A 23,904-nucleotide genomic window follows, 5' to 3' on the forward strand; every position below is an offset into this window, starting at 1 on the left:
CCTCAGAGGTTAAATAGCGGGGTTTCCCTACTCTTACTTCAGGCCATAAGACCAAAGTCTGGTTCCACTGGGGATTGAACCCAGGACCTTCTGCGTGTAAAGCAGACGTGATGACCACTACACTATGGAACCTCTGCGAGAGAAATATTTCGAATGTAATCGAGGTCCACCAGAGTCTCTGAATAAAAGAAAAAACATGGAAAGCATCTGATGTCCATACAGTACACGATTCAGTACAGTAGAGACAGTCATCGTCAGCTGTTTCTAAAAACACTCTCTGGTTTGTTAGAGGAAAATGTCTCCAGGTTTCCAGCTCACAATTAACAAATTAGATTAGTTTTAATCCACTCACAAGCTTGTTGTTGAGCTGACATTATTTACCCACTGCTTCCTGCTTAACAACCTTCCTTCTTTGGAAGGAGAAGAGTAGATATTTATAGGTGTGAAATATCAACCCGTTCTCACTTCGAACTCGTAAAATACGGATGCACAGGACTTTCACCCAGGAGACTGCGGTTCATGTCCCACGTGTGTCTTTAACCGTCCCGTTATTGCTGCGTGTCACGGAAATGTAAACCCACCCATGAGCTTTTCCTAAACTCAACCATCCTGTTCCCGCGAGTCACGGAAACGTAAGCCCACGCACAAGCTTTTCCTTAACATAACTACGTCCAAAGGGATAAGTCCCGACCAAGCGCATTTAGTTAAAACGCGTTATATGGCGCTAAAGGAGACTTTAAGCGTCAATAACAATGACAAAGGTACCTGACCAAGCGTCCGAGATGGGAGTGAGAATGTGTTGGAAATATGTTTGTTGGTTTCTTCAACCAATATTTCAGATGCACCGAACGTAAAGACTCTTATTTTGGCTTATTCAGCTGCAGTTCTTTTAAATTAAATCACCGTGACTGTGCTAATTTATTCTCAGTAAACACCAAGCTGATCTGTAAACATGGAGACACTTTGTGTCCCATGATGTCTAAATACTGTTTGAAAGGTTTTTCCTCCCTGATATGAAGAAATATCTCTAGGAAACTCTCTAATAATCATCTGTTTTGTAACAGAGTTTAAACATGCAGAATCTCAAACCTGAACAACTAAATCTGCCAAAACAAATGAAACATGAGCTTGCACATTGGTCTAGAACATCAGCCTTTCATACTTTGATGGGTGAAAAAGTTATTACAGGAGCAGTGTGTAGATTTTATTGTTTTTGACTGCCTGCAAGGTAGGCAATCTCTGTATTGTGTGTATGACTGTGTGTGATTTGTACTTTCCTATCTGCTGCACAACAAATTGCCCCACTGGGGGACAAATAAAGTAACTTGAACTTGATTTTAGGGGAGCTCTATTGGCAGAAATGGAATAATATATTCATAACTATGTTTTCCTTAGTGTAGAATAACCTAAAAACCAAGAATTGTTGTGTTTTCATATCTACAAAGGGAGCATCTTCCATCTTCATCTTCCACGGAGCCTGTCATGTTGCCCTGCCATATTTCTACAGTAGCCCAGAACTGACAAACCAAACACCATCTCTGGAGAAGGGCCTTTCAAGATTTTACGTTACCTGCCAACCTGTTCTCACTCCCAACTCGTCCAACGCTTGGTCAGTGGCTCTTGCCGTCAAATACTGACGCAAAAATCACCCTTTAGTGTCTGTGTGAGACGCACAGTACAGGGCAGGCGATTGACTGCGGCACTGTAAGATGACTTGGTATGAAGAGAGACAACCTGGATGACTAAGCACCTTTAGATATTTGATTGTCATTAAAACCTTTTTGATTGGGGCGGTCTCTAGCTCACCCAGTAAGAGCGTTCGCCCCATGTTGGCTGAGTAGTGCAGCAGTGCCCTTTGCTGCGTGTCATGGCTCATCTCTCTCCCCCTTTCATGTCTATTCACTGTCACTTCATAATAAAGGGAAAAGCCCCGAAAAAATAATCTTTTAACCCTTGTGTTGTCCTCGGGTCAACTTTGACCCATTTTTAAAAGATTTCTTTATCAGCAACTGGGTTGCTTTCAACCAAATTTTCAGAAAAATAATGTGGATTGTTCCACACCACGCTCTTCACAAGTAAAATAAATTATCAGCCAAATACTTTCTTTAAATTTGGATGTTTTACTAAGTTTTGTAGCATTCAAATTTTTTTTTATGAAAGAATGTTGAAAAAAAGTGACAAAAATGTCCGCAAAAGCTTCAAAAATGTGGGGAGAAAAAACCCACAAAAACGTCAAAAGGCGCAGAAATTTTTTTACCAAAACATTGGAAAAAGTGACAAAAACATCATGGGGAAAAGCAACAAAAGTTTTGAAAAAGACGACCAAAACGTTGAAAGAAAAGTTTACATTTTGACCCAGAAAAACAAAAAGGGAAGACAACACAAGGGTGAAAAAATATAATGAGTGTGATGAGGGTTACAACTGATGATTTCCAGGTGGTAACAAGACAACGTTCTTACTTCATTCAGGCTCTAAGACTAAAGGCTGGTTCCACTGGGGATTGAACCCAGGACCTTCTGCGTGTAAAGCAGACGTGATGACCTCTACACTATGGAACCCCTGCTTTCAACATCTGCAACGTAATCTATGCTTTAATGTGACTCTAAACCACAGGACTTTCAACAAGGAGACTGGGGTTCGTGTCCTGTTCTTGTCCGGCGTGTCACTTAAACGTACATCTTTAAACCCCACCCACATTATTTTCCTCACCTTAAAGCGTAACTCTTGCCAAAATGTAACCTAGGGTCTTTTTGTGAATGTACCCGAGTCAAACTTTAGTTTAAAAGCATATTTAGGACGGAATCGCCACTTTTAAGATGTACCGTATTCTTCGGTCTGTACCGTTTTTCGGTCAAATGGCCTTTTGAATGGGAGTGCTAGGGACACTTTTATGCTAGCCTCAAAATAACTATTTTTAAAACACTAAGAAGGCTCGACACAACATGAGACTTTGCTCCAAGTAATCACCAGGGGCTCTACACCTTAACTACACCGGTGACCAAGGGATATCCTAAATCTGTGGTTTTGATATCGACTCCTTTGAGGTGGTAGCAGCCAGAAACAACAAGAGCTACGGTGAGTTGTTAAAACCTTTCTTTTTAGTAAACTCTGGGTACACAAACAATGTTGTCAATGCTTTAGTTAAGGTGTAGAGCTCCTGGTGATACTTGGAGCAAAGTCTCATGTTGTGTCGAGCCTTCTTAGTGGTTTAAAAATAGCTATTTTGAGGCTAGCATAGTAGTGCCCCTATTACTCCCATTCAAAAGGCCATTTGACCAAAAAACGAAAATACAATACATCTGAAAAGTGGCGATTCCGTCCTAAATATGCTTTTAAATGAAAATTTGACTCGGGTACATTCACAAAAAGACCCTAGGTTGCATTTTGGCGAGAGTTACACTTTAACTATGTGCTTTTACACTGAAAGTTGAAGGATGATACCAAAGGGGTACCCAAAGCGTCAAGTATTGCCGTGGATGGGATAACACTGGAATTACTTAAAAGCCCCTTTCAAAGATTTTCATACCGGTACCGATACCAATACTGTGACTTTGAACTTGGTTCCTGAACGATACTTTTATCCATACTAATTTAATAAAATCAATTTTGACAAAGAGAAATTACAACATGGTACAAATGGTATATATCGTACAAATCTTTTTTTTCAGCTCCTTTCCCCTTATGTGATGTACACTGTAGTCAAATCTTTCAAAATACAACAACACACGCGAGCCAATCTCTGTGCGTAACGCAGAATTTTTCCTGCAAACATTATTCGGTTGGTTCCTAAAAGTATCGCAGTTCGATACCATGACCGTAGGTTCTCCTACACGCTTGGAAAGGGAGGGTGAGGGAGGTGAGGTTGCGTTTCCTAGGATGGCGAAGAAATGTCCCACCTTACTCTGCCTCTGATTGGCTTACCATGGTATTTTTACCCAACCCCTAACCTTAACCAATATCTCTCCTCATGCCTAAATCTAACCAACTCAACAAATTAAGGCTGCAATTACAAGCCAATCAGAGGCCAAGTAGAGAGGGACGATCCTCTGCCATCCTAGGAAAATGCACAATCGCGTGAGGGAGCAGTCAGTTGGTTGCAATCTGCAATCTCACCACTAGATGCCACTACATGCCATTCTATGTGCTATTAGAAAGCACCAACATTTAACTTGGTGAACTTGCAGAAACAATGTCACACACACACACACACACACACACACACACACACACACACACACACACTCACACACACACACACACACCTGGGCGGCAGTGGTCTGTTGTCAGTTTGGTCCTCTTGATCTGATGCCACCTCCACCACGGTGATCTGAGGCTCTGCAGCTAAAAGAAACCAGAGATTAATATTGGTATCTCTTTATCTATAAGGCTCTTATTAGAAAACTATGTTACAGAACTTCTATGTCACTCAGAGAAACATTATCAGACTCGCTCTGCTGACTGGCTTTTACTTCATGTTCCACAACTCGCTCTGAACTTTTTGGATGCTTTTATATAGACCTTAGTGGTCCTCTAATACTGTATCTGAAGTCTCTTTTATATAGACCTTAGTGGTCCTCTAATACTGTATCTGAAGTCTCTTTTATATAGACCTTAGTGGTCCCCTAATACTGTATCTGAAGTCTCTTTTATATAGGCCTTAGTGGTCCCCTAATACTGTATCTGAAGTCTCTTTCCCTAAATTCAGCCTTGGTGCAGAATTCCAGCCACTAGAGCCAGTCCCACATTGAGCTTTCCTGAGGATGTGCCATTTCTGTGTCTGTAGCTTTAAATGCTGTTGAGGAGGAGAGAGGGGGGGCAAGGTGGAGGGGTGGGGGGGGTGTGGCCTTGACCAACTGCCACTTTGCTCGTTTGAAAGCCATGATTTCTCGCTCTTTCTCATGGGTGGGCCAAATTCTCTGGGTGGGCAAAGCAGAGAAAGGGGAGGTAACCTTTCCCCTTATGACGTCATAAAGGCAAGATTCCTGATTGGCCCATCTGAGCTTTCATTTTCTCAAAGGCAGAGCAGGATACCCAGGGCTCGGTTTACACCTATCACCATTTCTAGCCACTGGGGGACCATAGGCAGGCTGGGGGAACGCATATTAATGTTAAAAAACCTCATAAAGTGACATTTTCATGCCATGGGACCTTTAAAATCACCTCAATGTGCCTTTTGGACAATTTAGAAATCTAGTTTTAAACAAATGTCTACTTGTACTTCCTTTACATAGTTGTACTTTCTTTTGCATCCTCATTATCCTAATTTATTTATCAAATCATTTTTCTAATTCAGAAAAGTTTTATTGTCTTTCCATTTTTCCTATGGTGATGCTTTCTGTGTTGTTGTTCTCTTTTGTTGTCTTTTTAATTTGACTCGCCCCTCAATGATCTCCCGAGTGTAAATAAAGGTTGAATGAACGAATGACATCTCGAGTCTCGGCTCCGTCTGCAGGACTATCCAGATGTGTTCTCACCTTTTGCAGCTGCTGGTTGGCGCTCCTGAGGAGAAACAAACACACAAGGTTACATCTTGAGTGCGCCCAAAGATTGCGAGGCATTTTGTTTTAGAAAAGAGAACCACTTACAACTCACAATATGTTTGTTGATTGGCTACTGCTAGCCACAGAGTAGCCTATCAGAGCAAGACAAAGCAGCTGCCCTGTTCACAAGCCTACTTAGTATGCGGAAGGCAGCGATTCTTCTAACCTACCCTAAATCGATAAATGTGTGTTTTGAGTGTGAGAGAAGATCTCCGTTAGGAATTACGTAATGAAATGGTCTAGGCCTGCAGGTAATGCATGTTACCTAGACCTGCAGGTAATGCATGTTACCTAGGCCTGCAGGTAATACATGTTACCTAGGCCTGCAGGTAATGCATGTTACCTAGACCTGCAGGTAATACATGTTACCTAGGCCTGCAGGTAATGCATGTTACCTAGGCCTGCAGGTAATGCATGTTACCTAGACCTGCAGGGAATGCATGTTACCTAGACCTGCAGGTAATGCATGTATAGTGTAGCCTAAATTTCCAAGGCAACCTCAGTGATTTGACCGCGATTAACCAAACACGTTACAGGCAACAGGTTCTCACACTCATCTCGTAAAATACGGACGCTTGCTAAAAGTAAACGCGCTTGGTCGGGACTATTGCCGTCCCTTTAGCGCTATAAGTAAACACGCTTGGTCGGGACTATTGTCGTCCCTTTAGCGCTATAAGTAAACGCGTTTGGTCGGGACTATTGTCGTCCCTTTAGCGCTATAAGTAAACGCGCTTGGTCGGGACTATTGTCGTCCCTTTAGCGCTATAAGTAAACGCGCTTGGTCGGGACTATTGTCGTCCCTTTAGCGCTATAAGTAAACGCGCTTGGTCGGGACTATTGTCGTCCCTTTAGCGCTATAAGTAAACGCGCTTGGTCGGGACTATTGTCGTCCCTTTAGCGCTATAAGTAAAAGCGCTTGGTCGGGACTATTGTCGTCCCTTTAGCGCTATAAGTAAACGCGCTTGGTCGGGACTATTGCCGTCCCTTTTGACGCAGTTATGTTAAGGAAAGGGTCGTGGGTGGGCGTACGGTTCTGTGACACGCGGGAGGAAAATAAAAAGCAACTATAGCAAGTGTGACAAGCGGGATGCGAACCCCGCTCTCCTGGGTGAAAGTCCTGTGTTTGTTTGACCCATCCACCACCCCAACCAACCTCCATATGCTGAAATTCACCCTTACATACTACTCGCTAAATGCTCTCTAACTGCTGCTCTCCCCGGTGCGTTACACAAATACGCTGAAAGACGCCTTTTTCGTCACATCAGACGCTGACAGCCACTGTCCAAACGTCCTTATTTTACGAGTTTGGAATGAGAACGGGTTGTTACAGGGGGGGCAACAGAGTCTGATAACTTTAGAAAACATAGGGAACCAAACGGGAGCGGACGGGATTCGGGAGTCTCTGGATTTTGCAGGACAGGATTTTTGGGGGGAGGGCAGTCACGTGACTGACTCGGGATATGACGGTAGTATTTTCGTGGGCTCGGGGTTGGATGGGAACGACAGTTGATTCCCGTGTCACCCTCTAGTTGCACCTGAAATAATAGGCTAAAGTAAAGTTTATGGAAAGCACAAGTGTAATTATGGTGAGATCTTGGTGCTGACTGATGGGGAAGTGATATTAATAAGTGTTGTGATTTACACATCTACAGCGTCGGCTATTTTTTGCCAGCTTTCCTTCCTGTTTTAGGAAGCAGCGACTGTATTGCGTTCTGCCTGTAAAACCATGTCTGTGTTCTTCATATTTATGTAGAATTATAGTTTGCTCTTCTTATATAAAATATGCGGCTCTGGTAGATGTTTGTGATTGGTCGTGCTGTGCAAACACCGCCTCTTTTATGTGAATGCGCGCGTCGCTGGATTGGAATACCCTGGGTTGACTGAACTAGTTGTTAACCACCGTCATGACGCAGCTTATGCAGGAATGCCGTTTTTAGGGTTAGTGAAGTAACTGAAATAAATCCAGGACATGTTGATCTGGATTCGTAGTACAGGCCTCAGGTTAGGGTGCATCCTGGGAAATGTAGGATCAAGTGTTTTATGAAAATAAATTGCTGGACATATTTGTTACAGGTTTTAGGGTAGTAAAATTATTTTGATTAACCCTGAAAACCAATTTCCCCTCTAACGTTTCAGATATTCATCTTTTTAAGGTTATCTCAGATTTTTTGGGAGGTTACTCCAATCTTTTCAGGGTTAATCTGGATTTTTCAGGTTTTTAAAATTAGGATTTTTGTTCAGGGTTTCACTGACCTTAAAAGAAAAGTTTGACATTTTGTAAAATATGTTTATAGCCCCCCCCCCCCTGTAAAAAGCCATTGTGTCATTGTTGTTGTTTTGGTTCTTGTACAGAGATACAACACGTTAATCAGGGAGTTTTAGAGGAACTGTACCTCGATGGGCAGCTCCGCTGTTTCTTTCTTGTTCAGATCTGGCTGAGGAACAACTTTCTCCAAACCCTGAGTGATCCACGCCATCATCCCTTTTCTGTGGTAAAAAACAAACAAAGAACAACCGAACGGTTGATGTCAGGCAGCTGCTAAACACTAAACACTAGCAGAGCTCCTCGGGCAGGAACATCCATCTAAACTCTGATGATCAGAGACATCGTTGGGACAAATATGATGACGATCACAGGAGCTGTCAGCGGCAAAACAAGCTGCAATGTCATGTTAATATTCTTCTATTTCGTCCACTAAAAGTTCTGTTGTTGCCGCTGACAGACTCAGATTATTATTCTAACTGTCTGAAAACATTATGAAAGGATCCCTACAGAGATAGACCTTTTAGTTAAAGAGTAAGATCCTTTTAGTTTAACGTGAAACAGCCCTGAAATCACCGTCACCAAACCCACCAGACTCCATGTAAATAATCAAGAATTTTATCATCGTAAAACACACTTCATTCAAAGTGGACAGAAACTAAATAAAACTACCAAAAGCCGTCTTGGTTCATCTTTCCACTGTTCCAACAATCACCACTCTGGTTTGGTTGAAATAAACCCTTAATTCACCCATTTACATGTGGAGATATGCTGGCTCTATACATGCTAAAAGTCCTGATTATTTACATGGAGTCTGGTGGAGATATGCTGGCTCAATACACGCTAAAAGTCCTGATTATTTACATGGAGTCTGGTGGAGATATGCTGGTTCAATACATGCTAAAAGTGCTGATTATTTACATGGAGTCTGGTGGGTTTGGTGATGGTGATTTTGGGGCTGTTTCATGTTAAACTAAAAGGATCTTACTCTTTAACTAAAAGGTCTATCTCTGTAGGGATCCTTTCATAATGTTGTCAGACACTGAGAATAATAATCTGAGCCTGTCAGCGGCAAAAACAGAACTTTTAGTTGACCCAAAAGCCCCGCGTGGTTACATTGGAGCCTGTATCTCCCTTAATACTGGACTAATTTCAAAGATTGTTGTTCCCATCAGTCACTTAGACACAAGGACATAGGAAAATAGGGTCCAGGTTGAGAAATAATCCTTTAAAGTGATTGACGGACAAATGAAGGTGAAGAAGCAAAGTAGGTAAAGTAACTTTTAGGATTGCTCTTTTCTTTGTATCCACAGTTAATAAAGCTGCTCACTATTTGGCATTCTGCCCTCTGACAGCTTTTTCAAAGCAGCCCAGTATTTGGCATTCTGTTTGTCAATATGTTTGTAAAGCAGCTTACTATTTGGCAGACAACGTGTTGATAGGTGGATAAAGCAGCTCAGTATTTGGCATTCTGTCTGTTGACAGGTTTTAAAAGCAGCTCACTGTTTTGGCCGGCGTGTCGGCGTGTCGATAGGTTAATAAAGCTCTTAGTCAGTGTCCTCTTTTAGCATCCTCGTGGCCTGAGGGAAGAAGCTCCTTCTGAGCCTCTAAGAACTCGCCTCGTGAATCCGGTAACTTCTGCCAGACCTCAATCAAAGCAAGTCTCAAGTCTCAAGTCCACAGCTTGGCTTGGTTTTTGTCTCAGTTTTCAACCTGGACCCTATTTTCCTATGTTTTTGTGTCTAAGTGACTGATGAGAACAACAATCTTTGAAAATGGTCCAGCGGGAACGCTGTAACCTGCAGCCGTGAACCGGGCTGTAATGTAACCCTATGGAGCAAATGTTCAGGGCCAGTTAGCGTCCACTAAAAGTTCTGTTGACAGACTCAGATTATTATTCTAAGTGTCTGACAACATTATGGAAAGGATCCCTACAGAGATAGACCTTTTTAAAACCCCTTAACACCTTTCTGTTTCACCAGAAACAGCTCTGAGGTCGCTAGCACGAAACCCACCAGACTCCATTTAAAAAAACAATACTTTTAGCGTGTATACACGCTTTCTGCCTTTTCTGTTTCAACATGTCAAATTTAAGGCCTTTATGAATGAAATTTAAGACCTATATCAAGACATAAAAATAGAGCGAAATGCACAAAAGTACATGCAAAGTGATTCATCGACTAAGTAAATTTATATGAATTTAAGTCCTAAAACACAATACTTAAGGTGTAAAATTTTTATTTTGAAATTTTCCCCTAAACACACACACACACACACACACACACACACACATAAACACACAAAAACACAGACGCACACACACACACACACACACACACACAGACGCACACACACACGCACACACACACACACACACACACACACACACACACACACACACACAAACACACACACACGCACACAAACACACACACACACACACACACAAACACACGGAGACGCACACATGCACACACACACACACACACACACTCACACAAACACACACAAACACACAGAGACGCACACATGCACACACACACACACACACACACACATGCACACAGAGAAACACACACACACACACAGACATGCACACACGCGCAAACACACACACACACACACACACACACACACACACACACACAGTGTGTTTACCTTGTGCCATTTTCATCCTGAGAACAGAGGGGATGCAGGAACAAGAAGACATGGAAAACATTATCAGGACGTACAGGAAGAGTCTGTGTTGTAGAAATCTGACCCCGGGTCAGTATCTGAGCCTCACCTTGGTGGTGGAGTTGTCTCGGCTCAGCTTCGGTGTGACCGCCGGTTGAGGCATAACGCCGCTGATCCACGTCAACACACCGGGCTGAGAGCCAGCCGCTGGGCTGAGGAACAAGAAAATCACAGTTTTAACCAATAACTACACTCATCGCCGGATGTCCGTCCCCTTCCTCTTTCTTTGTGTTGGCGTTCTAACCTCCGGTACATTTGTGAGGACTATGGTTAACTGCTCCTCAGATCTCTGCAGGGTAAATCCAGACAGCTAGCTAGACTATCTGTCCAATCTGAGTTTTCTGTTGCACGACTAAAACTACTTTTGAACGTACACACGTTCCACCAAAACAAGTTCCTTCCTGAGACTATTTAGCAGAGGCACCGTGGCTCCGTCCGGAGCTTAGCACCGCCCAAGACGATTGTGATTGGTTTAAAGAAATGCAATAAACCAGAGCAGATTTTTCTCCCATCCTGGAATGCTGTGTGGACTAGCCAGACCTTCCTCCACAGAGCTGTGGAAGAAGGTCTGACTATGCGAGACTATTTATAAACCGACTAGTGATAACTGTCGATGTCGATGTCAGTGTAACTCACCCAGTCTCCTCTGCTGCCTGCCCTTCCTGATTGGGTTTGTCAGCTTTTGGAGCTGTCGATAAAACATTAATTATGGTTTATGTTTAATGTGAAGAAGAGAACCAAACTGAACCATGATGTTCACTGTGCAAGCAATCTTACCCGTATTTTTGGACTCATCGTGAAATGTCACTTTCTTCTCCTGTTAAAAACACAAAATAGATGCCATCGTAAATACATATCATTAAAATGATGCATCATTTGTTATTTATTCATTTGAGTAAAGGATATATTACATTTAAAGTCATATCTCCAAAGTCATTAGTCACTTACTATGTGTAGGATTTCAAACTTTTACAACTACTATTTTTACATATAAAGGCTACATCATACATACATACATACATACATACATACATACATACATACACACAGTACATACATACATACATATACTGTATATACATATATACATTCATACATACATACACACATTCAGTACATACATACATACACACACATACATACAGTACAGACATACATACATACATACAGTACATATATACACATATATATATATATATTTTATTTATTATTATTATTTTACCAGGAAAAAATCACATTGAGATTAAAATCTCTTTTACAAGTGAGCCCTGGCCAAGAAGGCAGCACATAAAAATACACTTTAATATACAATAAATAACAGACAGACAGGGATGGACAGCAATAACAAATACGAAAATAAAAACAGAAAATCACATTTTATAAAAACAAGCGCAAACATGTTGATATATTTGATGTAGGCAGGACTTGAATTCAGTATGTGAAATTAAAACCTGCAATTTTAGCTGATTTTGTAACTCATTCCATGAAGTTGGGGCACTGTAACAAAAAGCAGTTTTTCCAAACTCTGTTTTAGTTTGTGGAACATCATCCAGTAAGTATGTACTTGATCTTAGATTATGTTCCGATCTACTAGATGTTAAGAGTGTAGTTAAATATGAAGGAGTGTGTCCCATTATTAAAAGACATGTCTTTCTCCAATATAAATCCCAGGTATTTGTACGAGGGAACTAGTTCTATTTGCCTGCCCTGTAATGTGTGGAGATGAGGCAGGAAAGGTCCATGCTTACAGGTTCTGTTAAAAAACATATATTTAGTTTTCTTGTTAATTGAGCTGAATATTTTCAAATGCTTTTTGTAGCTTTAAAATTGTCTGAGCAGGTGATTTTGCAGAACAGTAGATAATGGTATCATCAGCATACATGTGTATATTGGCATTCATAACATTTTCACTGAGGTTATTAATATATATTGTAAAAAGCAAGGGCCCCAAAATAGAACCCTGTGGCACACCATAGTTAACAGTAAGTTTCTCAGACATGTAGTCATTTAGAAGAACGCATTGACATCTGTTATTTAAATAGCTACTGACCCAACCAATAGCAGCATCAGAAAGGCCAATGCAAGCCAACAGTGATAGTAGGATAACATGACTGACTGTATCACAGGCTTTTGTTAGATCAATAAATAATGCAGCACATGATTTACGATCATCTAAAGCACTAATTATATCATTAAGTACTTTCATAGTGGCGTGGCAGTACTATGATTTTTTCTAAAGCCAGGTTGAAAGACAGATATAATGTTATTATCAACCAAAAACTGTTATATACACATGCATACATGCATACATACATACATACACACACATACACACATACATACATACACACACATACAGTACATGCATACATTCATACATACATACACACATACAGTACATACATACACACATACAGTACATACATATATATATATATATACACACATGCATACATGCATACAGTACATACATACATACACACATACAGTACATACATATATACATACATACATACATATACTGTATATACATATATATATATATATATATATACACATGCATACATGCATACACACATACATACATACATACATACTAGGGATGAGCGAGTACAGCATTATCTGTATCTGTATCTGTTAACCATATGAATTATCTGTATCTGTATCTGTACTCGGACTGGTCGGGGCCTAACCCGGAAGTGGACAGGATTTAACCGGAAGTGGGTCGGGTTGTCTTGAAATGGGCGGGGCTTTAACCGGTATGTTATTTTAAGCATGCAATTGATATGGGTTGATCAGAAATTGGGGGCGGGGGGGACTGTGTTCTACGGATCAAATAGTCCGACGCTGTTTTTTCAGATCTGCATTAACTTTAATGAAGACCAGTTGTGTGTGTAGCTAATTAATTTGTAATATAGTTTTATACCACTACTTCCATTATAAGTATATTTTATATTTTTTTTTATGAAATACAGCAAGAAAGTGTCAGACACTGAACGTGAAGTAAAAAAAAACTGGTTAGAGCCAGCTGACGGTTTAAAAAAGAAAAAAAATCTCCGACAGGCAGAGACGCAACGCAAGTCGCATTCTACCAAGCACCACGTCTGAACAAACCCCACGTTTACCAGAACTCTACTGATTAATAAGTAAGTACTACAAACCGAAGTAAAAAACAAACCTGAAGCTGAAGAAACCCTAAACGTTAACGGAAAAGACCCGCGAACCTGAGTGACTGAGGGAGAGACAGAGAGAGAGAGATGTTCTCTTCTCAGTGTTCTGTGTGTGAGTGAGCAGAGCGGGACACAACAACGCAATACATCTGTATGTGTGTAGGGGAGGGGCGCTGTGACGACTAGCCTATCACAGAACGCAGACACAGTCAGCTACCCGATGAGGATTTTTATTCAATCCGAGCACAGATATTGACTCATATTACTCGTATAATACTCGTACTCGGCAAAAGTGCTTTATCCGTACCGGATACTCGTTTCAGCCGAGTATCCGGCTCAACTCTAATACATACCCTCTGACAGCTTTTTTTAAAGCAGCTCAGTATTTGGCATTCTGTTTATCAATATGTTTGTAAAGCAGCTTACTATTTGGCAGACAGCGTGTTGATAGGTGGATAAAGCAGCTCGGTATTTTGCATTCTGCCTGCTGACAGGTTTTAAAAGCAGCTCACTGTTTTGGCCGGCGTGTCGGCGTGTCGATAGGTTAATAAAGCTCTTAGTCAGTGTCCTCTTTTAGCATCCTCGTGGCCTGAGGGAAGAAGCTCCTTCTGAGCCTCTAAGAACTCGCCTCGTGAATCCGGTAACTTCTGCCAGACCTCAATCAAAGCAAGTCTCAAGTCTCAAGTCCACAGCTTGGCTTGGTTTTTGTCTCATGTTAAAGTGTAACTACCGTTTTTTTCAACCTGGACCCTATTTTCCTATGTTAAGTGACTGATGGGAAAAACAATCTTTGAAATTAGTCCATTATTAAGCGAGAACGCTGTAACCGGCAGCCGTGTAATGTAACCCTATGGAGCAAATGTTCAGGGTCAGTTAGTGTCCACTAAAAGTTCTGTTTTTGCCGCTGACCTTCCTCCGTACATATATACACACATACAGTACATACATACATTCAAATGTCAAAATATCCAGATACAGAAATTACTTTATCATGACAGGGGTTGTAAATAAATACGTACAAACAAACTGTTTTATATTTTTGACAGTAGCCTCCCCCAGTGACAGTATCAACAAATCAGCACTAAAAATGACGTTCCCATACAACTAAACTACATTCTCAATAACGTTGCAAGGCAAATGCATTTTGTCCTACATCACGTTTGTTTTGGACTAACCTTTGTAGCTTACGTACATAACTTAAACTTCCATTGTGTAATTATTTTAGTTGATTCTTAGAAAAAAAACCTTTTTTCTTTCACAAATATGTACTCATTCATGTGTAATTACTTCCACCAACTAATCAAACTATTCTTGTAAGCGTAGAATCTGACATTCAGAATTATTCAGAATACATACGAGCGAGTCACTCGAATGACGGCCGCCATGTAGCGCCTCCATCTTTAAAATACATTAGCCAAAGAGGGACATACCTCCATCTTTAAAATACATTAGCCAAAGAGGGACATACCTCCATCTTTAAAATACATTAGCCAAAGAGGGACATACCTCCATCTTTAAAATACATTAGCCAAAGAGGGACATACCTCCATCTTTAAAATACATTAGCCAAAGAGGGACATACCTCCATCTTTAAAATACATTAGCCAAAGAGGGACATACCTCCATCTTTAAAATACATTAGCCAAAGAGGGACATACCTCCATCTTTAAAATACATTAGCCAAAGAGGGACATATCTCCATCTTTAAAATACATTAGCCAAAGAGGGACATACCTCCATCTTTAAAATACATTAGCCAAAGAGGGACATACCTCCATCTTTAAAATACATTAGCCAAAGAGGGACATACCTCCAACTTTAAAATACATTAGCCAAAGAGGGACATACCTCCATCTTTAAAATACATTAGCCAAAGAGGGACATACCTCCATCTTTATAATACATTAGCCAAAGAGGGACATACCTACATCTTTAAAATACATTAACCAAAGAGGGACATACCTCCATCTTTAAAATACATTAGCCAAAGAGGGACATACCTCCATCTTTAAAATACATTAGCCAAAGAGGGACATACCTCCATCTTTAAAATACATTAGCCAAAGAGGGACATACCTCCATCTTTAAAATACATTAGCCAAAGAGGGACATACCTCCATCTTTAAAATACATTAGCCAAAGAGGGACATACCTCCATCTTTATAATACATTAGCCAAAGAGGGACATACCTACATCTTTAAAATACATTAACCAAAGAGGGACATACCTCCATCTTTAAAATACATTAGCCAAAGAGGGACATAGCTCCACATTTCGCCCTCTTACACTCAGTGTCACCGTGATGAATGCCAGGGGGAGATTACTTGCCAGGGAAGCGAAAAAGTGAATTAAAACGACAACGCGACAGGCAAAGCAACAAGACCAAAGTTAATATTGGAGTGGCTAGAACAGCTGCGTGGAAACGATGGAGATACTAAGAGATCATTTTGGGTTCGGCCACCATAGGAGGAAGGGCTAGAAAGTAATATTCAGCTGGTTGTCATGTACAATTTCACCGCTACATTGGAGAAATTCTTACACAATGGAGCTTTAAAGCTATGGTAGGCAGGGTTTTTTTTGGCGTCATTGGGCAGAAAATCATGATTAACGGAAACGGGTTGAAACAAACGTAATCCAGGAGAAAATCTGTTTCCCTCAAAACGTAATTTAAAACGCAGTTTAGTAATTAAAATCTTTTAGAAGAAAGGCTTGCAAAAATACAGTGTGGCAGACGCCACAGAAAACTAGACACAAATGTTTTACATTGGCTATAAGACACTAAATGCTTGCTCTTGAGGGAATTACTAGAATTGTTGGGTGTTTGTAAATTATAGTGTGGTCTAGACCTACTCTATCTGTAAAGTGTTTTGAGATAACTCTTGTTATGATTTGATACTATAAATAAAATTGAATTGAATTGAACTGACATAAAATAAAAAATGACAAAAATATAAACTAATGGCTTACAGGAGGATGATGCACGGCCGGAGCTGGGGTGGCGGCCGGAGCTGGGACGGCGGCGGCCGGAGCTGGGGCGGCGGCCGGAGCTGGGGCGGCGGCTGGAGCTGGGGCGGCGGCCGGCTCTGGGACGGCGGCGGCCGGAGCTGGGGCCGGAGCTGAGACGGCGGCCGGAGCTGAGACGGCGGCCGGAGCTGGGACAGTGGCCGAAGCTGAGGCAGCGGCTGGTTTCACATCCTTCTGATCTTCAAGTGTTTTGGGCGGAGGCTCCGGCGGCTTGGGAACAACTTTGACCACCCAGTTGAACATCCTCCATGAACAAAAACATAGAGTTAAACTGTCATCCAACACAAGCTGTTAACATCTCTATTTGAATTTAAGGCTCTAGATGTTTTTTTTACAAAAATAGTTTAGACTTCCTCTAATGCATTTAAAATGCATTATAAAAACATTTTCTCCCAGACAGTATGACATAATAATAATATCTTACCAAGAGGGACATTGTTGACTTTAACCAAAAAGTCATTAACATGCTCAGAAAAATTAAAATTTGAACAATTCAAGGGTAATCAGCTTTTGATATTCGATTGAAAGATACAGAACAGGTGATTTTATGAGACTGTCCTCCCTGATAAACGCTCCCAATAGTCATTTATATAAGCAGCATTTACACCTCATATTTACATTTCTAGTGGCGGCGCCCTCTAGTGGCTGTAGTAGTTATGACGGGAGCAAAGCAGGAAGTAAGGTGATGAAGAAAAATGGCGCCAAATTCCATGTAATGGCCCGGACACACAGAACTGAAAATCGGCCTTTGGACAGTTTGGCGAGGTCAGTGACTCGAGTCTGTTCGGTGTGTTCCGTGCTGTCGTCCGTCCGAGGGGCTGTCGTCCTTCATTTTGGCTGATTTGACATGTATAATTGGCGGGGCGGGCACTGCCGGCAGTCGGACTCAATGACCCATCTGATTGGTGGAGAGCTAACCAGGAAACGGGGAGCGGGATGAGCGTGACTAGAGTCTCTCAAAGCCGCCATGACAGTCTGGCTTTGAATTTCCAGAGAAACCAGACCCACGTGCCGCGTTTGTCCAATCAGCTGCCAGTTTTCATTTTTGGGCGACAATACAGATTAGCGCCGCCTGCTGTTATGGAGATGTATTACGTCTTGTCGCTTTGGTGTGTTCCGAAGCACTTTTTTGACCAATTTGGGGAGACTGATCAGTCCAACTGCCTTTTCTGCCGACGGTCGGCCGTCTGGTCTGTGTATCCGGGCCTTTAGGAATCAAACAAACACAGGACTTTCACCCAGGATACCGGGGTTCATGTCACGTTTTGAAAATAAAAGTAAACAGAGAGCTTTCTTAAAGCTATAGTGCGTAGTTTCTGTCTCCCCCATAAGGAATTCTAAGTAATGTTAAAACAAAACTGTTGGTGCGTCCACATTATACAAGCCTTTCGTGATCGCGCACCCGTTCTCCTCCACGCAGTTGCTAGTAGCCAAGGAGGACAGAGAGGATTAAGAAAACACGATGGACTCTTCAGAAGAGGTAATTATCTACGCTTGATTTTCTGCGTGCAAAAGTCAATTCGTAAAATACAGACGCTTCGGCAGTGTCTCTCAGCGTCAGATACCGACGCAAAAAGCACCTTTCTGTGTCTGTATGGAACGCACCGGTCAAAGCAGCAGCTCCGCTGCTCTGAAAGATGACGTCGTATTAAGAGAGACAACGCTAGAGAGTAGTATGTAGAGAGACAACAGTAGAGAGTAGTATGTAGAGAGACAACAGTAGGGAGTAGTATGTAGAGAGACAACAGTAGAGAGTAGTATGTAGAGAGACAAAAGTAGAGAGTAGTATGTAGAGAGACAACAGTAGAGAGTAGTATGTAGAGAGACAGCAGTAGAGAGTAGTATGTAGAGAGACAGCAGTAGAGAGTAGTATGCAGAGAGACAACAGTAGAGAGTAGTATGTAGAGAGACAGCAGTAGAGAGTAGTATGTAGAGAGACAGCAGTAGAGAGTAGTATGCAGAGAGACAACAGTAGAGAGTAGGATGTAGAGAGACAGCAGTAGAGAGTAGTATGCAGAGAGACAACGGTAGAGAGTAGTATGTAGAGAGACAACAGTAGAGAGTAGTATGTAGAGAGACAACAGTAGAGAGTAGTATGTAGAGAGACAGCAGTAGAGAGTAGTATGCAGAGAGACAACAGTAGAGAGTAGTATGTAGAGAGACAGCAGTAGAGAGTAGTATGTAGAGAGACAGCAGTAGAGAGTAGTATGCAGAGAGACAACAGTAGAGAGTAGTATGTAGAGAGACAACGGTAGAGGGTAGTATGTAGAGAGACAACGGTAAAGGGTAGTATGAAGAGAGATAACAGTAGAGAGTAGTATGTAGAGAGACAACAGTAGAGAGTAGTATGTAGAGAGACAACAGTAGGGAGTAGTATGTAGAGAGACAACGGTAGAGAGTAGTATGTAGAGAGACAAAAGTAGAGAGTAGTATGTAGAGAGACAACAGTAGAGAGTGGTATGTAGAGAGACAGCAGTAGAGAGTAGTATGTAGAGAGACAGCAGTAGAGAGTAGTATGCAGAGAGACAACAGTAGAGAGTAGTATGTAGAGAGACAGCAGTAGAGAGTAGTATGTAGAGAGACAGCAGTAGAGAGTAGTATGCAGAGAGACAACAGTAGAGAGTAGGATGTAGAGAGACAGCAGTAGAGAGTAGTATGCAGAGAGACAACGGTAGAGAGTAGTATGTAGAGAGACAACAGTAGAGAGTAGTATGTAGAGAGACAACAGTAGAGAGTAGTATGTAGAGAGACAGCAGTAGAGAGTAGTATGCAGAGAGACAACAGTAGAGAGTAGTATGTAGAGAGACAGCAGTAGAGAGTAGTATGTAGAGAGACAGCAGTAGAGAGTAGTATGCAGAGAGACAACAGTAGAGAGTAGTATGTAGAGAGACAACGGTAGAGGGTAGTATGAAGAGAGATAACAGTAGAGAGTAGTATGTAGAGAGACAGCAGTAGAGAGTAGTATGTAGAGAGACAGCAGTAGAGAGTAGTATGCAGAGAGACAACAGTAGAGAGTAGGATGTAGAGAGACAGCAGTAGAGAGTAGTATGCAGAGAGACAACGGTAGAGAGTAGTATGTAGAGAGACAACAGTAGAGAGTAGTATGTAGAGAGACAACAGTAGAGAGTAGTATGTAGAGAGACAGCAGTAGAGAGTAGTATGCAGAGAGACAACAGTAGAGAGTAGTATGTAGAGAGACAGCAGTAGAGAGTAGTATGTAGAGAGACAGCAGTAGAGAGTAGTATGCAGAGAGACAACAGTAGAGAGTAGTATGTAGCGAGACAACGGTAGAGGGTAGTATGTAGAGAGACAACGGTAAAGGGTAGTATGAAGAGAGATAACAGTAGAGAGTAGTATGTAGAGAGACAGCAGTAGAGAGTAGTATGCAGAGAGACAACAGTAGAGAGTAGTATGCAGAGAGACAGCAGTAGAGAGTAGTATGTAGAGAGACAACAGTAGAGAGTAGCATGTAGAGAGACAACGGTAGAGGGTAGTATGAAGAGAGATAACAGTAGAGAGTATTATGTAGAGAGACAACGGTAGAGGGTAGTATGAAGAGAGGGGGAGAAAGACATGGAAAGGTTTGACTTTGAATGTTGTATAATAAGGCTGTGTCTGAAATGTATTGCTGTGACATTTACTTTGCATTCTCATCTAGTGTTTTGTTTTTTTCTATTATGTGTCACTCTGGTATTGAATTCTTTCTTAACAGTTCACTATTAGTTGATCTCCCTGCACAGTAAAAAAAAAAAAAAAACAAGGAACATTGGACCAACAGGCTTTTGCAAATGACCATGAAAAAGTGAAAGCAATGAATGGACTCCCCACGTTTGCCAAGCTGAATGTAGTTGTATGTAGTGTTCTTTTATGTCTTCCGACACACACAACCCTCTCTCCTTTCCAACAACTTCTTTTAACTCGTATGAGGATGAAAATGAACCTGTCCTTTGCTCTACTTAGTGTTCTCTTCCAAATCTCGATAGCGACAGCAAGCAGAACTTTTAGAACTACTGTTGACATGCTACATGCAAACCTTGTTCCAGCATTTTTATTTTGGCTACAGAGAAAAGAGCTTCGGCTGTCAATGCCCATGATATTTAGACACACTTACCCTAGATGTACCTGCATAATTGACTTTTTATAGAAAAACCCAAAGACTTCAAAGCAAGAGCACAAATATATTCGACCTATAAACATCATCACACCATGAAATACCTAATAGGCATATCCCCACAAGGAACAGTCATATTCATATCTAAGGGATGGGGAGGCAGAACATCAGACAAACGTGTCACAGAAAATTCTGGGTTTCTGGAATGCATCAGTGCAGGTGATGTAATACTGGCTGAACGAGGGTTTAACGTGGCAGAGTCTATTAGCTTGTTTAATGCTGAGCTGAAGATCCCAGCTTTCACTAAAGGAAGGAAACAATTGAGCCCAGTAGAGCTGGAGTCCACACGTGGACTTGCCTCAGTAAGAATCCATTTAGAGAGAGTTATCGGTGAAAGAAGAAACCGATACCCTATACTACAAAGTACTATTGGTATCCAGATGTGTGAAGCTGAACACCCCAAAGCGTTTACAGTTTTAGACAAAGTAGTCCATGTGTGTTGTGCCCTTACACACTACTGAATACAGTACAACATTAATACAATGTAAATATACAATGATTTATTTAAACAAACACACACACAAAGAAACATGTATGTACACACATTATGTACATAAATGTATTACATTTTCACTTTGATTACCTATGTGTATTGTATTTATTTATTGAATAAATCTCTATTTGTCTGTCTAACAGTACAATTCAAAATTCACCACTTTTCATTTGTTTTCTTTGTGCACGCTTGCGTTTTGCCAAATCCAGTTTGCAGACACTGAACTTCCAATTAAAAACACTAAGATCAGTAGTCTGCAAACAACTTCTGTGCATGTATAGTCTTTTACAGATTCCCGATGTACACTCTATTTTGTCATCAGTCTCCAGAACAGGCATACCACAGTAACAGCCTTCAGACGATTTGGTGGCATCATGTGATATTATAACAGGTGCTGTACATTTTTTTAGCTTGGAAATAGCTCAGGAATGACACATGTTCGGATAAAAGTGTGAACCTTTCCACGCATAGTTTCAAAGAAGACTGTATCCGGTATAATTCTCTCAATGTGAACTTCTCCTTTGCCATCTATCCTTGGTGTCCAAACAACAAAGTCACAGTAGCTTGCCTCTGCTAAGTGAATTTGTGTCTGCACTTGGTAAAAGTACTGGTGGTCCCTCTTTAGTGAAAATGTACCCTTGACCTCGTGGAGACAAAATGTGCCATCCTGTTTCATTCAACTAAACTGCTGTTCTCAAGACTACTTGATGCCTTCACTTCTAACATACCCATCCCATGGCAGTCACACATTAACAAGCCATCTGGAGATGCCCCTAACCATGGGTATTGATGACCAGCCCTGCCCTCCTGACATTGAGGTTGGTGTGGTGTTCGTTCATGATCTTGGAGTACTCCTCCATGGCCCTTCCCTCATGTTCTATGCCCCATCTGAAACCAACACCACACCCATCTGCTGCTCTTTCTCTGGGCCTTAGAAAAAACTATCTGGCTCCCCTCTGCACACTATTTTTTTACTGGCTGCTATACTAGGCTCATTCCATGTACAGGCCTCATCAGTGGAAGTAGTGCCGCGCAGTTTGTTGACAGCTGCCTGCAATGTGTACAGAATGGCCCCTCATGTGAGCACACTTCGCCTAACCTGGCCATACAGGTGCAGTGGCCAAATCGAACCAGTCCCTCCTTTTCCACAGTAAGTTGTCAGAGGCGGTTCATTCAAGCTGTAGGAATTATGTACCTAACATAGAAAAAAAGGTTTTAGTTAGATAAAGTCTATATTAAAAAAATCACAAACATAGTACCACAGAAAAAATAGTTTGTGTGGGACCAACTTTAATTATTATTATTTAAAGCATTCTTTTGGAAAATGCACCCACTGAACTTGTGAAAAACTTTGTGAAAAGGTATTTTTCATTGCATAAACGAACTATTTGGAACTGCTGCCACAGGCTTGAACTAAAGTTATGGTAACACTTTACGGTAAGGGTACATGAATTATGAATTCATGCATGAATTAATTCATGATTTGTGCATTACTTCATTCCTTTATATGTTATGAATCATCAGGAATTGACATGAGTTCATAGCCTCTCATTCATGACCTCATGTTTGAACAACATCAACTAAAGCATTAGGTAAGGTGGCTACATCATTAAGCACAAGTTGTGTTCAAATCAGAATTTGTGCAGTGATGACCACATTTTTTTTTCAGAAAAATAAATAATCATGATCATGCTTAATAAATCATAATTCATACTTATGTGCCAGTGCACCTAATGCTTTAGTTGTGTTGTTCATGTATGAGGTCACGAATGACATGTCAATTCCTGATGATTCATGGGATATTAAGGAATGCAGTAACACATAAATCATTAATTACATAATGCATAATAATACATACATCAATTAATTCATGCATGAATCCATGATAATTCATGTACCCTTCCCGTAAAGTGTTACCAGTGTTATTCTAACCAACAACACACACACATAAATGTAATCTCATTTGATAGAGCAGCTAGCTTCCCTATTGGAAACATTCATTCTGGATATTTGTTAGGAGTGAATTTGCTCAAGAATCAATTTGTTGGCTGAAAGCCTACTGTGAAATTGCGCACAGGTGTCAGCAAAATTGGCCCGTGTGACGAGTAGCGTCTTTAAGGTGGGAATGGTCGTGCGGTTCCTCTCGTCAGTCCACAAACATACAAAAGACATCGCAACTTTTATCGAAATTTTTTACAAAAGCTCAAACAAAATCAGGCATTTTGGGCCGCAACAATCTCAAAAAAGGCCGCGAAATCCTGGAGGGACTGGTTAAAACGAGACAGATAAGAAGAGGCATTGCAATAATGTTTACAAATATACTTTGTAATGCTGGCTACACAGATTACGCAGACGCAGACCAATACGATTGACTGACACACACACACACACACACACACACATTGTTCAAATCATACGCTGGACGCTTTATTAGTCTTTCTACATGGGTTTAGTTAATGGTCGGGCTATAATAAGACCATGTCGGCTATGTAATCGCTGATAAAC

At 41.2% G+C, this 23,904-nt stretch overlaps 1 protein-coding gene and 2 non-coding genes across 4 annotated transcripts in view; all 3 read right to left on the reverse strand.

The window, feature by feature from the left end:
• LOC116056319 (cyclic nucleotide-gated cation channel beta-1-like) overlaps window positions 1-23,904 on the reverse strand; it is a 31,498-nt gene that overhangs the window by 993 nt on the left and 6,601 nt on the right. Inside the window, exons 2-10 of one of the 2 annotated variants that reach the window (XM_035999164.1) lie at window positions 16,887-16,979; window positions 16,679-16,724; window positions 11,318-11,357; window positions 11,177-11,228; window positions 10,590-10,692; window positions 10,463-10,479; window positions 7,935-8,028; window positions 5,476-5,500; window positions 4,264-4,336 (exon numbers count right to left, since the gene is read on the reverse strand). In XM_035999164.1, the coding sequence (XP_035855057.1) occupies window positions 4,264-4,336; window positions 5,476-5,500; window positions 7,935-8,028; window positions 10,463-10,479; window positions 10,590-10,692; window positions 11,177-11,228; window positions 11,318-11,357; window positions 16,679-16,724; window positions 16,887-16,978 (542 nt within the window). In that variant the 5' untranslated portion in view covers window position 16,979. Of the gene's footprint in view, window positions 1-4,263; window positions 4,343-5,475; window positions 5,501-7,934; window positions 8,029-10,462; window positions 10,480-10,589; window positions 10,693-11,176; window positions 11,229-11,317; window positions 11,358-16,678; window positions 16,725-16,886; window positions 16,980-23,904 lie in introns of both variants that reach the window. The other variant, XM_031308512.2, reaches the window with a different exon arrangement.
• On the reverse strand, window positions 60-132 carry trnav-uac. Its single transcript has one exon. It is a non-coding gene; the product is annotated as a tRNA-Val (tRNA).
• Window positions 2,487-2,559, reverse strand: trnav-uac. The gene has a single exon. It is a non-coding gene; the product is annotated as a tRNA-Val (tRNA).

This window comes from Sander lucioperca, chromosome 3 (genome assembly GCF_008315115.2).
Source record: "Sander lucioperca isolate FBNREF2018 chromosome 3, SLUC_FBN_1.2, whole genome shotgun sequence".
Taxonomy (NCBI): domain Eukaryota; kingdom Metazoa; phylum Chordata; class Actinopteri; order Perciformes; family Percidae; genus Sander; species Sander lucioperca.